We start from the raw sequence: 16,859 nt of genomic DNA on the forward strand, positions 1-16,859 counted from the left end.
TTGCCAAAGCCTGAGTTTGATAGCTGTGCAGCCAAAGCAGGCAGGGCAGAACTGGAAGTGGAGACTCTTCCCTTCACTTACTGGGGTCTGAGCAAATCCCCCTTTGCAGCACCCCAGAGCAGTCAGCTGTAGTGAGGTGTAAATCCTTTGTAAAGCTTCTGGAGCACTTCTCAGGCAATCATCTCATTACACTGGAAAGTATCCAGGGACTGTTTAAGGAACTCTCATCAATAATGTTTGTTATTAGTCTGGCTGTGAACAACCCCACTGTTTTCTCTGCAATGACTGAGGATGGATGTGTGTGTTCACTGACATGCTGTCCTTTTGGGACTGGCTTTAGGTGTGCAAGGGTTTCTGGTGCTCAGCCAGAACTGCTAGACACTGTTGTTTGAACCTAATGCAAGAAGACTTACATCTCCCCTGGGTCCACCTCTCTCCACATTAGGTAGGCAGTTAAGTGAGAAATTCACTTCCTGTTTTCAATTTAAGGTGCTTTAGAAAAGTAGTTTTGGCTGGTGCAGCTCTGAAAATGGAGCTGGGGAGTCTGTGCTGAGTGCTGGAAAGCAGCAGCTCTGCACTCAGAGGGGGAACAAACACCTGTGGAGAGCAGGAGGTGTTGGTGGCCTCTGGGATCAATATTGGTCCTGTTCTTAGCAAAAGTGAGTGTGATTATGTCCCTGCAGAGCTGGAAAGGATTAGCCCAGAGGGGAGTCTGCTCCAAACTGGAGCTGTGAAATGCAGCTACTGAATACAGTTGAGAAGAAACCCTCTGAAACCAGGTAGGAACAGGAACCTGACCCTTCCACTGGGCAGGCACATCCCACAGGGTAAGGACTGGCCTTGAGTCATCCAAATATGGTGTTTGCTGGTTTATGAGACATCCATGGGAACATCTCTTCCTTCCCCATTCCAATGAACACATTTAATCAGAAAACAAAGATAGAGCAGCCTGGTTGTGATGTGCAAAGGAAAATTAACCTTATTTAAATTTTTGGGGACAAAAACTGTGATGCTGTGTCTGTAGAGAACTTAGCAGCTCAAGTCCCAGCACTAAACTGTTAGTTGTGTATTTAATAGAGTTTGTGCTGGTAGTAACTCACTGGGTGGAAACCAAAGCCTAAGTCCAATTCTAGTGGAGAAAGGAGGTACTTTCAGCATTTTACCCATTATTCCAGGTGCTGTTTGCTGCATTCCCTGCACTTAAGCTGCCAATTCCTTTGCTCTCCTGCACATGGAATCACAAATGTTTGTCTGCAGGCTCTGCCAGAGGAGCTGCAGGAAGACTTGAGGGGAAAGTCATGATGCCACCAGCTTTTGCTGCTGAAACTTGTGACCCCCTTGGCTTGTCAGAGAACAGGAGGGTGTGCCCAGCCCCTGCCTCAGTGCAGGAGAAGCCCCCAGGCTGAAGCCAACTGGTGCTGCCAGGAAACATCCACTTGGCACCAGGACAGCTGAGTGGGGAACTGAACACTTGGGGTGGAAATCATCAACAAAATGGGCAGAGTGAAGTGCAAGCACCAGCAACTTGTGCCCCCTGCACTCTTTTGTATGACTGCTGTAACCAGACCATGCTTAATTGCAAGGCCTTTGGCACTGTGTCCCACAGCATTCCCTGGAAAAGCTGCAGCCCACGGCTGGGACAGGAGCACTCTCTGCTGGGTTCAGAACTGGCTGGATGGCTGGCCCAGAGGTGAACGGGGCTGCATCCAGCTGGCAGCCAGGCACCAGTGGTGTCCCTCAGGGCTCTGTGCTGGAACCAGCTCTGTTCAATGATTTATTGATGACATGGATGAGGGGATTGAGTCTTACATTAGTAAATCTGCAGGTGACACCAAGCTGGGAGCTGTGTCCATCTGTTGGAAGGTAGGAGGGCTCTGCAGAGACTGGAATGGTTGGATGGATGGGCAGTTTAACAAGATGAAGTTGAATAAATCCAAGTGCCAAGTCCTGCAATTTGGCTCTCTGAAATGCTCTAGGCTGGGATGGTGTGGCTGGACAGTGCCCAGGCAGAAAGGGACCTGGGGGTCCTGGTCAACAGTGACTGACCATGAGCCAGCAGAGTGCCCTGGTGGCCAAGAAGGCCAAGGGCTCCTGGCCTGGATCAGGAGTGGTGTGGCCAGAAGGAGCAGGGAGCTCATTCTGCCCCTGTACTGGGCACAGGTGAGGGCACACCTGGAGTGCTGTGCCCAGCTCTGGCCCCTCAGGTTGGGAAGGACCTTGGGACACTCGAGCGCGTCCAGAGGGGGCAACAAGGCTGGAGAGGGGCTGGGAACACAAACCCTGAGAGGAAGCACTGAGGGAGCTGGGGGTGCTCAGCCTGGAGAAAAGGAGACTCAGGGGTGACCTCATCACTCTACAACTCCCTGAAAGGTGGCTGTGCTCAGGTGGGATTGGGCTCTTTCTCCAGGCAGCAATGACAGAAGGAGAGGACACAGCCTCAAGCTGCACCAAAGGGAACTTAGGTTGGATATTAGGAAAAAGTTTTTTACAGAAAGAGAGATAAAGTTCTGGAATGGTCTGCCCAGGGAGGTGGTGGAGTCACCATCCCTGGATGTGTTAAAGAAAGCCTGGATGTGGCACTGGGTGCCATGGTTTAGTTGAGGTGTTAGGGCATGAGTTAGACTTGATGATCTTAAAGGGCTCTTCCAACCTTGTGATTCTCTTAATTGTATTAAGATGTATCTGCTTGGAGACACAAGTCTCACATCTCATATTAGGTGGTCAAATTCAATTTATATTTACTTTCTCTCTGCATTTCACACTTAATTGCCCATCTACACTGGCAAGGTGTTTCCAAAACTGGTCAGGCAAACGTGATTCTGTAGCTTTTTGGCAAGCTGATACTATGACATTACCTAACCTGGACAAGCAAGGACAGGAAAGGGAACTCAAATGCAGAGCATCCCAGAATTTAGTACAGCTTTTTAAACATTACAAATGGAATATACAAAATATAGTGGCACCATGAAGAAATGTGTAATATTTATTCTGTATGTTTGCTGAAAATACCTTTCCTATCCACAGGACAAAGAGGCACTTGCTCAATGTGTCTCAATTTTAATTTCAGTAAATGCTTCATTTTGTGCAAAAAAAATTCTTTCTTGGTCTTGGTAAGATCACTCATGGCCAGGCTTGAAGTGTAATCCCTAACACGAGGATTCCATTTTTGTTTCTCCTGCTTAGTCTCAATACCAAGGACATAAGCAGGTTTCCTGAGTGTACTGGATAGACCTCAATTGCTCTGGACTGTCACAGTCCTCTCTTCTATCCTGCTTATAAAAGACAAACAATTTCATGGGTTAAAGTAAATTTTAGAGCTTTATTGGTCTAAATAAAAAAGTATGAAACATTTTTGCAGCAATTCCTGGTCTCCTCCCAGAAGGCTCAAGGAGGTGCCTAACTGGCTGCAGGGGCTGCAGTCTTCTGGCACAGCCGGGCCAGGAGCCCAGCCATTTGTAACAGGGAGTTCACACCTTCTGCTATCTTCATGTGGGTGTACCCAATTTCCTGGTGACAGAGACACTGTCAAGCCTGCTGTTTACTCCCCCAGTCTGTGTATATTTCACTCATGACTAAACAGAACATACCCCTTACTGCTGAAAGACCAGCTTTGAGTCACTCATAGTTCAAAGAATGCATCTACTCCTATAAACCAACTCAAATGCCTTTTGGTTTTAAAATCAAAGCCTGTATTTCCCCACTTCCTTTATAAGAAGCAAGGTGCCTGCATATGAGGACAGGTTTCCTCAAATATGAAGAATGATTCCTAACATCAGCTGACTGTTTGTCAACACTCTGTTAATTTAATATTTTACTATCTATTGGACTAGAATCAAGTATGCACTTGAAAAACATTTTCAAGGAGTTATCTGAGGCTTTGAAATAACTAATAAATTCAGCATGACATCTGCTATTAATTTTAGCTGATCACTACAGTGATTTCTGGCACTTCTGTGGGTGTTCAGATGCTAAACTTCAGGTGACTTCTCACTGACAAACTGATGATGCAGTGGGAAAGAAGGCAGGCATGAGTCAAGAAGCACTTTCTTTGTGCTAATATACAACAAACTTTAAACAGGAACCCCTAAGGCTGCCTCTGGTCACATCCTCTTGCTAAAAAGGCCCAAAAGGCCCCATCAGGGGCTGAGTTAGTACCAACCTTGATAAATTCCAGTTTCAGATATTCTGGCATTTGAAAGGTCTTACACACACGGAAGATATTGCCAATGACATCTTCTGGAGAGTATCCCAGGCGCCACAGGTGGGCAAGAATCTGTGCAGGCAAGAACAATCCCCCATTTATCTGCCAGGTGAGTCAAGGATATTCACTCTGGAACAGCTGTATATCATTACTGAAACTGCATGTACTGTTTATCAGCTGATTTAGCCTCAAGCATCTAGCAATTGATTTCACTACAACTTCCTTTCTTGGCTTCTTGGCTTACTTATCTGAACAAAGTCCTGCCCAAAAGGGATTTAGTTTATCAATTCCATCTACATGGTATTGCCCTTATCTTAAAAAACAACACACATTGTGAATTCCTCAAAGCAAACAAAAAATGTTGTAGAGAAATAATGCCTGGCTATACTGAAGACAAGACATGAAAACCAACCTTGTATGCTTCATCAATATTTGCATTTATGCAGTGTTGTATCATTTCCTTCACCAGCAGAGGATGAGGCTCATCACACACCTGTACCCAAGAAAAATAGTACACTTAAATATCAGAAGACTTTGCATTAAACTTCTGGTATTTTCACCAAGTTTCTACAGAGCTGAAGTGCTGAATCAGCAATATTCTGTAATACAGACTAAATTTTAAATAATCTGACTTTTCAGATTCTTCTGTATTGTAATTCTGTAGTTCTTCTTCTATATGGCAGACTCCACACATGAAATGAGAACACCCAAGTAATAGATTCCCAAGTTATCACTGAAATTTCCCAGCAGTAATTGGATTTGTGTGCTTTGAGAGAGCTGCAAAGGTCTCAGATGTGCCACTAGGGATGTCTTTTCAAAAGGCACAAGGGCTACTTAAAGTCTAATGCTGTAACTGCTACATACACAGGGCTGTCTGCAAACTAGTAAAAAGGCTTATGTGTCCAATGGAATCTCACACAGCCACAGGGCTAAACTTCTGGCAAAACTGTTTTCAGCTGTTACTGACCTTAAAGACATTTTCACTGTTTATAAAGCCAAATCCAGAGTATGTGGACTGTAAGTTGTTTAATGCCTGTGAAAGAAAAAAATAAGTCTTCATTTATTTTTTGAAGTGCTCTGCTTCTCACTCCCCTCCTCAGGATGAAATGCACTTCAGGAAATGATGCCAAATAAGCAGTTTGCCATTAAAAAACCAGAAAAAATTCACAAATTTATGCTGATTTTATTTCCCCCCCACAAATTTGGTATCCACTTCCCACCAACTCACTTTTAAGGAGCATTTTAAACCCTCACAAAACCAAACAGCTTAGTTACTCTTGGGCCACAACAGTTTAGTTACTCTTGGGTCACATCCTCTTTACCTGTCCAGAGAAATCCTTAGGAGTTGCAATTCAAAAGTTCAAACAGAAGCCTTTATTTTATTGTCTTTCTCCTTTTACCTGTCTCATATCACCTTGGGCTGTGAAGATAATGGCTTCTAGTCCATCATCTGTATATGCTACATCCTCTTTCTCAACAATCTTCAGCAGCCTGGCAAGTATTTGTGCATCTGTTAGCTTGGTGTAACGCAGCACTGCACACCGAGACTGAATGGGTTCTGAGGACAGAGATGTGGCATTAGCTTCTCTCTTTTTCTCAAAAAACACCACAACCAAACATGTCTTCATTTCAGTCTCCAACAGTTCTTGTGTCTTTTAAAGAAAAAGGACATGTAAGCTCCAAGCAGAACACAGCCTCTGCTTAAGCACATTCAATTGTGACAGTCCTTCCCTTGAGCCCAAACATGTTAATGAAGTTTTCCCAAATATGTGGAAATCTATATAAAGCTCAGCTTCCTCTGTTCTCCTGGATTTCTGAATATAGATGTTTATCACATTTTTTCAAGGGAAATCTAAGGTGCAATGTGTTCACCTACAGGCAAACTTAAGATTATGATTCACAAATGACAAAAAGGGTTCAATGCCCAGTAAACAATACACCAAACATCCTAAACTGTGGGGAGTTGGATGCAGATTAAGCCCAAAGCATGAGAAATCTGTTTCTGCAGTCACATATGGCACCATCCATTAAAAATGGCTGCTCAGGGTTCCCTGACTACAAAATCAAACTCTTTTAGCTGATGAAGTACAGGTGGCTTGATTTTTCAGAAGTGCCATGCTTTCTTGCAGCAAACTGGATCAAGCTATTTCTGGCAGCTGCCTTGGAAGTTAGCCAAGAGTATGGAGAACACATGACATGAACACCCAGGAAGCAGCACCACTTACCTATGATTTTGTCAGAGGCATTGCAGGCCAGTGCAAAACGTGTTGTTTTGGAATAAATTTCCATTGTTCTTCTCAAAGCTTGCTGTGCTCCATCTGTCATGCTGAGGGGAGACAAGGAGTTAGGGCAGATTTTGCCCTTCACTCACTCACAGGTGCAGCCTAAGAACTATTTTCACATAATCTTCAATTTACTGATACTAAGCTATGCTTTGATAAACTAAGCAGCTTTTTCTAGTCAGGTGAATGAACCACCCTGCAACGCAGGCAAGAACTGGGACCTCCACAAGATGCAAAATGACATCCACGACATGCAAAATGAAATCATTAATGCTCTGAAGAGCACTGCTAAGAATATGGAGGAGGAGAAAGTCCCTTTTTCATCCAGTGAAATTCTCTACATGAGCCAAACTCTTTCCAAAGAGGAATCACAGAATCACAAAATGGTTTGGGTTGGAAGGGACCTTAAAGCTCCTCCAGTTCCAACCCCCTGCCATGGGGACAGGGATACCTTCCACAAAATCAGGTTTCTCCCAGCACTGTCCAACCTGGCCTTGAACAGTTCCAGGGATGGGGCATCTTTCCAGCAAACTGCTCTGTTTCATATCCAGAGCATTCCATGTCAATATTCAGCATCTCTTTTCAAGCAATGATCTCTTCTGGCTGTGAGTACTCCCATAAGATCACTGTTCAATCCATATTCATTTCCTAACAAATTATTTTGAACAGCTTGATAGAAGCACTCAATACTGTCCAAAGGCTGGAGCTCTATAGACAGGAGAGATGCAGCACATTTCACACAGGAGCTGAGGTAAATTTAAAACAACATACCTGTCTGCTTCATCAAGGATGATTATTTTATGCCGACCTTTTGGAAGTGTGACCTTTTGCTGGGCAAACATTTTGATTTTGTTTCTTACAACATCAATTCCTCTGGAACAACAATTCAATTGATTCATGATAAGTTGGGTGAAAATACAGAATAGATTTTTTTCAGCAACCACAGCAGCTGAAGTGCTGCTGTTCTACCACTGTTCCTGCCCCTTCAGCTGTTTCAGCACGACTGCTGTGGAACCATGCTTCAAGCCAGACTGTCCCACTGATTTGGATTCAAACACCAACAACCCTTGGTTTTGGGGGTTTGAACCAAATAATTTAACAGTAGCAATATAAAAAGACACAAAGCCAGTAACCTTACTTGCAGTGCCACCACAAAATGACTTATGTTTGGCAAAAGGGTAATAAATAAATAAAGGGAGAAGCATTTAAGATTGCTTTGCCAGCTCTTCCCACAGCTCCATCCACAGCCCCAGCTGTAGCTCAGAAGACTTTAGGAAAAACATTGGGATAGACTGAATTATATCAACACAACACAGACACTTTCCTAGAGAGAGCCCATTCAAAGACCTACTCTTGTTAAGAAAGGATTTTACTTTTTCTTCTGTTTACAAAAAGAATGTGATTCTGTAGTTCTATAAGTGATAGTAACAGGGTAGGAAAAGTGCACTGTGCTCAGACAACCCACCAGGAAATGTCAGAATACTTCAGGATGGGTCTGAAAAGAACTTGGGAAATATAATCAGCCCTTAGTGCCTGATCCTTGGAGTACAGTCAGTGTCCTCTACACACCTCACACCCTGATCCTACGTTTTAATCCTCAGCTGCCTTATAACCCTCATTTCTCTCACTCTAAGCATTGAAATGTTTGAGTATAAACAACCTGTTCACTTTTCATTCTTAGGATCCTCCTGAACACAGTGGGAAGCTTAACTCTTTCAAACAGATTTGAGATAAAAAGTACCATTATGGATTCTGTACTCTGTTTATATTTTCACATATGAAAGTATCTATAAAGTTTATAAAACATCAAGAAATACTATCTGTGTTGATGGGTGAACACCAAAGATTGCCTAACTTTTAGCTGGAAAGAATGCACTAAAATAAATCTTAAAGGCCTTACTACAGCATTAGGCCCATCAAACTGGCCTCAGTTTAATGGAAACTTGCTTCTTCATTAAAAACTTGGTAAGGTTTATTCATTCTCACCTGTCATTTGAGGCATTCAGCTCCAGAACAGCATCCTTTAATGCAGGACCAAGCAGAGCACGAGCCAAACACAGGATACTGGTGGTTTTACCTGTTCCTGGAGGGCCCTAAAGATGTGACAGTGCAACAATTGCTGGTAAGTTTAATGAAATTTTTAAAGTTCTGCTCTCTACAAATCTCCTCAGTCATGACAAAAGGCTGCAACAGAGGAACTGCAGAGCAATCATCAATCAGCCTGGAAGCTGTGCCTGAGCTCAGGATCCTGCCCCTAACAGAGGAGAGATGCTGCAGGGAGAAGCACAGGATCTGTTTCAGCAGGCACCTGAGGGAGATTTAAACTTGTTTCCCTGTCTATTCTGCCAAGAACATTGCTCCAAAACCCCACAACCAACATCTCCCTCACCAGTACTCTCAGGCACAAAGCCCATCTGTACTGGGAGGCCACCCTGGCTAGATTTCAAATCCAGGCCCAACACTGAAATACAGCACAACACAGCAATACTCACAGCAATTATAATGTTTGGTACATTCCCCTCTTTTGCAAAGACCTAAGAAAGAATGATAAAAAGAAATTACGTAAGAAAATAAGAGGAGCAAATAGTTTCTATTCTGTTCTATTTTAAGCATCAGAAACAAGTTTCTTTTTTGCCTTTCCTATTTTAATTTTTTGAACCTTGCTGCTTTCATTGGTTTTTGAAATTGAACTGTTAGAAATCAACCCCTAGAATAATATGGAAATATTTAAAAGCACTTAATGCCACAGGTCTTTAGTTCTCTTGCCTTTCCTTTGCACCTGTTTTAATTATATACTTGCTAGTATAATCTTTCTGTTAACAAATACTATGTTCACAGATTAATTTGTTGTAGAATTATGGAATCCTGAAATAGTTAGAATTGGAAGGGACCTTAAAGCTCATCTGATTCCAACCCCCTGCCTTGGACAGGGACACCTTCCACTAGACCAGGTTGCTCCAAGCCCCATCCAACATTATCTTGGAGACTTTCAGGAAAGAATTGATATAGCAAACATTTCTTTTCCAAAAATTATTCTATTTCTTTCTGTTGTTATACAAATTATATTTCTTATTGAAACAGTATTATTGTAACAGCTACAAATTCTCTACACTGTATCAAATGCTCTATTTTAAACATCCCAATTGAAGAAGGCATATTCCCTTACACATCAAATATAATGTAAAACTTGTAATTGCTAAAGTAAATCAGGAAGCTTTCTTCCACATACTCAAGTATGGATGTAAAAATACAATAGTGTTTTTAATAGCCTGTGGATCTACACAGAAATATGTTTTTTGAGATGACCTGTAAAAAGATACAGGAACAGCTACACACCTCCAACCTGCTCACAGTATCTTCATTTCCAACTATTTCGGACAGTTTCATGGGTCTGTATTTTTCCACCCTGTAGAAGTAAAACTCCACACACTTCAGCACATCTAATAATGTTTTAATTGAGCTTTAGAGTGATGGACAAGGAGGATTATGCTAAGAGAGCACAGGACAAAGATGGCTGGACATGAGTTCAGTGCAAGTGCTGCAGGGTATCTGTCATTGCCAAACACAGCACTAATCCCTGACTAAGAGAACCCCAGAGTGGTTTGGGTTGGAAGGGACCTTAAAGCTTGTGAAAAATGTGTATTGTATGATTGGCTTTTTGCAAATATTAAAATTAATATTATATGTGTTATGTTAGAAAGTGATGCTGTATTAATTCTCTTAAGTAGTGTGGTAAATATAGTTTTAGGTTATAACATAGGGTTAAAATAGAAACTGTGCTATGCAAGATACTGAGATAGCAGCCACAGGACACCTGAATCTTTCAGAGAAAAAGAATTTATTGCTCCATTATCGAGCTCTTCCCGCCTCGCTCAGCCCTGAAGACACCATCAGGATTCAGAGGAAGAAGCTGACACTGCCCAGACAGAATCCTGTGTCTAAATGGAATTTATGCATCATGCATGAGGTGTATGAATATGCAACAGGCTGTTGCTTTTAAGGGTTAATGTTCTGTTAACGTGGGTCCTTTTTTTAGGCTTATTTTGCCCAGAAAGAGGTACCCGGACTGTCCCTAACTCTTTGTTCTTATTGTCTCATATTGTCCTAAATCCTAATTGTCCAAATTTTTATTACTCTAATTATATTACTATTTTAATAACCATTTTATTACTATTAAACTTTTAAAAACAAGTGACTGGCCTTTTTCACAAGCCCATCTCATTCCACCTCGGGCCATGGGCAGGGACACCTTCCACTGGGCCAGGCTGCTCCAGTCCAACCTGTCCAGGGCCTCACCACCCTGAGAGGTTTTAGTTCCATTTGTATTAAAAATCAAAAGGAGGGAAAAAATGCTCAACTCGAACGGGAATTCGGTGCCCCAGCCTGAGGGGAGAAGCCACCCTGTGTTGTCCCATGGTCAGCACAGTGCAGGGCTGACCTTCGACTTTCTCGGTGTTACAAGGAAATGGCATTTCCTTCCCATTTGTTTCCAAAGGAAAACAATGTTAAACAATGGTATTTTCTTCACTATTGATTTCTGGAACTGTTCCAGACTAGGTTAGACGAGGCTTGGAGCAGCCTGGTTTAGTGGAAGGTGTCCCTGCCCCTGACAGGAGGCTGGAACGAGATGGCCTTTAAGGTCCCTTCCAACCCAAACCATTCTGTGATTCCTTTCTTCCCAACCCCGGCAACAGATGACGAAGTCACAGGACGCAGGCAGAGTCCCGATTCCGAGCTAGACTGAGCTCCTGCAGCCCGGAGGGCACCGGGGGACAGCGCTGAACACGCGAGTCTGGCCCTGGCCGGCTCCGGCCGCCATGGTTCCCTCAGCCGCCACAACCCCCGCCTTCCCGCCACCAGCGCCCGCCCTCACCCCATTGGCTCTGCCGCGCACAGTCCCGCCCTCCTCCCCGCTCTGCACCAATCACCGAGCGCCCCGCCCGCCTTCACCCCGCCCCCTCCGGCAGGCGGTCATGGCGGCTCAGAACGGCCGTGCTCCCTCACCCACTGCCCCCGCTCACCAGGGCAGCTCGTAGTGGCCGCTGCCCCCGCCGGGCGCGGCCCCCGCGGGCTCGGTGGGTCCCCGCTTTGCGCCTGTCGACGGCCCGGCCTTCTCGTCCTCCGCCATATCCACCTCCATGGTGGCGCAGCTGGTGCTCCCGGCCCGTCTCCGTCGCCACCGCCGTGAGGGGAGGGAGGGCCGCGGGCGGGCCCGCCTCTGGGGCGGGCCGGCAGAGGCAGCCGGGATGTGGCTCTTCGCTCGGGCTTTACGCCCTCCGGCTGGTCTTTAGCTTCTGTGGCCGGTCAGTGAGGCGGGGAGGCGGCAGCCCAAGGCCGTGATGGCCGGGCCGTGCCGTGGAAGGGCTGTTGGTGTGGCGAGGCTGCTCGCAGCTCGGCTGGGTGGGCTTGTACTCGTCCGTTCGGACTCGCTGAGCTTCCTACCCTACTGCGTGTTGAGATAATAACAACAATAAAACAATAACATATTTGCATTTCAGGAGTCTAAAACTTAGCTTTTTCTATCTACCTCTATTTACCCCTCCCCCCCCGCCCGCCAAATGAAAACAACAGAAGATGCATTGCCAAATTGTAAGCAGTTATGTTATAGTCGGGGGATGGTTCTGGCTCTATTTATTGAACACTTATAATGTATACAGGTTGCCTAGGGAAGCTCTGGCTGCCCTGTTCCTGGAAGTGTTCAAGGGCAGTTGGATGGGCTTGGAGATTCTTGTCTAATGGAAAGTGTCCCCATGGCAGAGGGTGGAATAAAATGGGCTTTAAGATCCTTTCCAACCCAAACCATTCCAAGATTCTATGATTCTAAATGTCCTTTTCCAGTTTAAGTAAAGGTGGCTCATCCACCTAAGTCAAGACTCTTTTTTTTTTTCTTAATTTATAATTTTGATGAGGTGTTATGGTCCCCAGCTCATTGGTGACCCTACATGCTACCTGCCCCTGACAGAGCTGGGTTGTTGTTTCCATAGCATTAGAATTTGGAAATCAGTACTGATTTTCAACCTCAGCAGTTACTGGGGCCTTGGTACATCTTTCAGCTCTGTTTATGCTCCACATAATTAATGACATTTGTGTTAGCTCAGTGCACAGAGCATCTGTCCTTCAGTCTGGGCCCTGATTCCTTGGGAAGTGTTTCTAATTTAAGATTGGTGTGAGGCAGGAACTCAGAACTGACCATATTTGCAGCTCAGTGTGAGCAGTGATGCTCCTGTGAGGGAGTAACTTCCTCTTACTCATCACAACATTTGTATTCATGTGTTACTGTCAGTGCCTGTTATTGGTATTTTGAGGCTGACATATGAGCATTTGCCTTCAGCCTATAAAACTGGTTCTGCCTATGGCCTGACAGGGATGGAGTTTAATGAGGTTCTCCTAAGACTAAAATTCTGGAGGGTGAAGTTTCTGTTTTGCAAAGTGTAGTCTCATATCTGAGTTTTTATGGTAAGTGCTTTAATCTTGTTTTGCACACTGTTTTTATTAATAACTGTAGTAGTTCCTAGTGGTTGTGGGATAATTGTAATGTAAGGGTAAAACTGGAATTGTTCTGCACCCTTCACGTGCCTGGCTGAGTTAACATCAACAGTGGATTGACCACCTCCAGTGGAGGTAAAGAAGATAATTAAAAAACACAACAATTATATAATTATATGGCATATGAGGAGGAGAGTTGGCTTTTTGCTTTTTTTCTTTTTTTTGACTGCTTGTTCCTGTAAGTCTCAAACTCACTCAGTTACTCTTGTCTTTAGATTTCATTTTCTGCAGTGCTCATCAGAACCCAACAGGAGACAGTGAAATACTGTTGGTCATAGCAGCCTGTCAGTGCAGCACCCTGGAAATGCTTTGATTTCTTGCCAAATTAAACAGGAGTTCTGCTCTTAGGAAGTACCAGCTTCTAGATAAGATATCACTTTCCTGGCTAGCATTAATTCTACCACTCTATGTGTGGAATTGCTGCTGATAAGCACTCAGAGGACAACAAGAAAAGCTAATGATAAGAATTGTAGCAGAGAGCCTGATGACAGATTGTGTGACATGTTTCTGCTAACAGTTGAAATGTGGTTTTGAGCATGGTCTCCTAAAGAGCTGCAGCCCTAGCGTAGGCAGGAGCTCTCACAGTGGTTTATCAAACACAGAACAGTTATTGAAGGCACAGCAATATTGCTAGGGATATGTGGCAGCTGGACAGGTACATGTGAGCTGAAAGGTTTAAAACCCATCATGTCCCAAAATCCAAACAGTTCTTATTGTAGTCTGGCAGTTGAGATCACAGGATACATTCAGAGTGAAATGAATTCCAAATTCAGTGCTGAAATAGCAAAACTTTTCATGTGTCATAGAAATGCCTAAATACATGTGTATGCAGCTGTACTGTGTTACCCTGAAAGGAGAATACTCCTGAATTTAACATGATTCTTTCAGATCTTCCTCCCTCACACCCCAAAAGATGTATAGAAAAGCTTACTAAGTACTTGTAATCAGCATAGAGTACAGAGAAAGGCTTTTTGCTGATGGTTTATTCATCAGTGGGAGTGATCCTCTTCAGTCTATTCAAACAGCATCTATTACTGGCAGTGGAGATCCCCATCAGAGAAATAAATCACGGTCTTGGCCCAGTAGCAAGGAAGTCCCAGCTGCAAATTCTTGAGGCGTAGGGAACAGGTTTTCTACAGATCATATGGAAGCTGCTCTCAGACCAGCTCTAGTCAAGGGCTCAAGCTTCAGTCCCCACGGGGAAACTAAAGCCCAGCACAACATGTTTTGTCAGAGAGCTGGGTAAATGCAGAAGTTGTGGCAAAAGAATTGCTGCTTTGCATGCTATGGTGGGTGAAAGTGAGGGTGGCTTGTTTGGAGTTTGAACAACAAATTGAAATTAGAGCACACTAAAAGTGAGGCAGTAGCTGAAGACAGTGAAAAGCAAGAGGGAGGGTGATGTGAGGTGTAAACCCCAGACATCAATAGAAATAAAGCATGAGAGGAAACTAACTTCAGGCAATTGTTAGCAAAAAATATGGATCTGTAAATTCAGTAATAAAATTTTCTCACATGCAGTGGTTTGGGGAAGGAGGGGAGAACCATTTACCATGCAAGGTTCTTTTGCTTTTGGGTTAAATCTGTGAGCTCAGCTTGCTGTTACTGTTAGGGCTAGCACTCATGCATGTTATGCTGCAGGTGCAGGAGGCCAGGGGCTGAGACCTTAAGCTGCAGTACTGAGAGAAGTGTAGAATTCCTTGGGCTGTGCGTGGCTGGCCCCACTGCTGCAGTTACAGCTGCAGCCACTGCTGTTTGACGGCCACAGGTGGGTGACAGAGCACAGATCACCTCGCTGCCAGGGACTGTGCACTCTGCAGCCCCCTTGCAGGCTGTTCTCTCTGTGCTCTTTCCCTTTCACACAGCTAGGCAGGAGAGAGGGGAATGAATTCTTTGCTACCAACCATTTCATCCTGTGGCCACTGAGGCTGAAAGCAGAGAGCAGAGCTAGAACAAATAGTGGGAGTGAAAGTAATGGGGGGGCTGTTGGGAGGGAGGCTGGGCTGGTGCTTCATGAAACAGGGCATCACCACATTAGGAGGTTTCCTGGGCCTGAAGTGTCTGCACCCAAGACTGACAGGGGCCCTGATTCCTGTGCTTGAGCTCTAGAGCAAACTGGGACAATGCTGTCAGCATATACAGGTATTAACTTGTCCTTGTAGCATCAGGAGCCCTGTCCCTTCTTCATGTGCTTATCCATGCAATGGCCCTGGGGGTACAGCTGTGCTTAGCTAATTTTATGGGTACCTTTAAAATCTCTTGCTAAGTGTGATGGCTGAGGTCCCACATTTTCTCTTCACCACACACAGCCATCTCCCTGTTTATTTCTCCATCCACTGCCTCATCCTTACCCTTGTGCATCTCCAAGAGCTGCAGAGCAACAGCAGCTCACCAGCACACTGGGTAAATACAAAGTGACACCTGAGCACTTTTATTTGCAGCATCTCATTGCTTTTTCCATTTTCATTAGGTACCTTGAAATCTTTAATGCTGCCACACAAAATTTTAAGCAGTGTGCCACCAACATCTGCAGTTAGGAAATTCATAGTGTTGGAAGTGAGGCAAGGCTCAGGTCGTGGTGACAGAGCAGCTGGAAAGATCAAGATCAGTTTATTGCTACTGGGAGACGCTAAAGTTGCACATCTTTACAATTCTTTTCTCTAAGCATCTGAAAATATATAAAAGAATGGGTTTTAAGTGCTATTTTAAGGCAGGGAAGCTTTATTATGATTTTTTCTGCATGTGTTGAGGCATTTGTCCAGAGCTTTACACTAGGTTACAAGAAAAGGATGCAGCAGCAGCGACTAGTCAGTCCTACTCTCCTGCCCTTTGGATGCTTAAGACTGAAAATGTGACTGAAAAGTTCCTTTCTTTTTCTTCTTTAAGCACATAATAGAGAGCAATGACTGTCCAGCCCAAGTCCAGCTGCGTGGTTACAGCTTTAGTCAGTAGAGGGAGTATGGAAACCTGGGTTAAAGCCACACAGGTCACCCGTGACATCCAAGAGAATTGACTTTCTCCTAGAATTCCTCTTTAGTCTGCAAAACCAGGTGAATTCTCTACACATACATTTTTCCTAGATGCCAAAATGCAGCTGTTGGCTCCTAATGTGGTTGATGAAGCTGAAAATGTAGGAGAGGGGAATGATCTTTTGTGCTTGCCGTGCTTTTCTTCTGGTGAAGCCTTCCCTGGGAGCCCCTGCAGCTGGGGCTGGCATGGAGCATCACCTTTTCTCCTCTGTGTCAGGATCTTCTGTCACCTTTAGTGACTGCAGCAGGGTTCTGTTTCCCTCCAGGGAGGACACAGCCTTCACCTTTTCACTGAGGAAGCTGAGAAGGTGACTCTCAGCTGAGAAGGTGCTGGATGCTCATTGCAACATCTACATTTGACTCACTGCCAAATGTAGATGTTGCAATGAGCATCCAGCAGAGCAAGTGCTTGCTGGGGCTCCCTTGTGTAAGGGGAAGGATCTGAACAAAGAAGAAGGAACCTGATGGCTCTGTGAGCTTTCTGCTTGAAGACTCAGCCCCAAGCTGGTGCAGAACTATAGGAATGATTTGGGGGCTCTGATGAATAGTAAAATCCAAGAGTTTGAAATGGAGGTAGGCAATATGGGTTCGTGCATTCTTTTACTAGTGTGTTTTCAAATTTAACACTTGGTCTCTGTTTCTCATAAAAATGGGAATGTGGACTGGCTTGATTTATGTTTTCCAGAAACTTCAAAAGTAATTTGCAACAAATCTGATACAAAGTGAATTGTACTTTTTAATGTTGCAGTATTGCTTGGCTTTTGGTCAGACACCATGTAGCCATGATACAGCACAATACTGCCA

The 16,859-nt window shown here is 44.3% G+C and overlaps 2 protein-coding genes across 4 annotated transcripts in view; one reads left to right on the top strand and one right to left on the bottom strand.

Moving 5' to 3' along the window:
• Positions 1–3,017: 3,017 nt before the first annotated feature.
• RFC2 (replication factor C subunit 2) lies at positions 3,018–11,690 on the bottom strand. 2 transcript variants are annotated; one of them, XM_050981942.1, is made up of 11 exons: positions 11,505–11,690; positions 9,820–9,889; positions 8,976–9,017; positions 8,470–8,576; positions 7,255–7,356; positions 6,427–6,527; positions 5,602–5,759; positions 5,169–5,234; positions 4,614–4,694; positions 4,160–4,273; positions 3,018–3,269 (listed from the first exon to the last, which is right to left on the bottom strand). In XM_050981942.1, exons 1-11 carry the CDS (start codon positions 11,621–11,623, stop codon positions 3,186–3,188), a joined length of 1,044 nt encoding a protein of 347 aa, XP_050837899.1. In that variant the 5' UTR covers positions 11,624–11,690; the 3' UTR covers positions 3,018–3,185. The 2 variants fall into 2 exon arrangements, with proteins under 2 accessions (XP_050837899.1, XP_030089126.1); XM_030233266.2 differs by lacking the exon at positions 3,018–3,269 and adding an exon at positions 3,300–3,507.
• A 4,803-nt stretch (positions 11,691–16,493) lies between these two features.
• CLIP2 (CAP-Gly domain containing linker protein 2) overlaps positions 16,494–16,859 on the top strand; it is a 103,015-nt gene continuing 102,649 nt past the window's right edge. Inside the window, exon 1 of one of the 2 annotated variants that reach the window (XR_007779151.1) lies at positions 16,494–16,628. The gene's annotated coding sequence lies outside the window, so the exon portion shown is untranslated. The remainder of the gene's footprint in view (positions 16,629–16,859) is intronic. The other variant, XM_050981861.1, reaches the window with a different exon arrangement.

Source organism: Serinus canaria, chromosome 19 (genome assembly GCF_022539315.1).
Source record: "Serinus canaria isolate serCan28SL12 chromosome 19, serCan2020, whole genome shotgun sequence".
Classification (NCBI taxonomy): domain Eukaryota; kingdom Metazoa; phylum Chordata; class Aves; order Passeriformes; family Fringillidae; genus Serinus; species Serinus canaria.

Coding starts and splice junctions, on each gene's coding strand:
- RFC2 (XM_030233266.2), bottom strand. CDS start 11,623: ATGGAGGTGGATATGGCGGAGGACGAGAAGGCCGGGCCGTCGACAGGC. Junction 9,018..9,819: donor ATACTGTGAGCAGGTTGGAG/GTGTGTAGCTGT, acceptor ATTCTTTCTTAG/GTCTTTGCAAAAGAGGGGAA. Junction 5,235..5,601: donor CCCAAGGTGATATGAGACAG/GTAAAAGGAGAA, acceptor TTTCTTTCACAG/GCATTAAACAACTTACAGTC.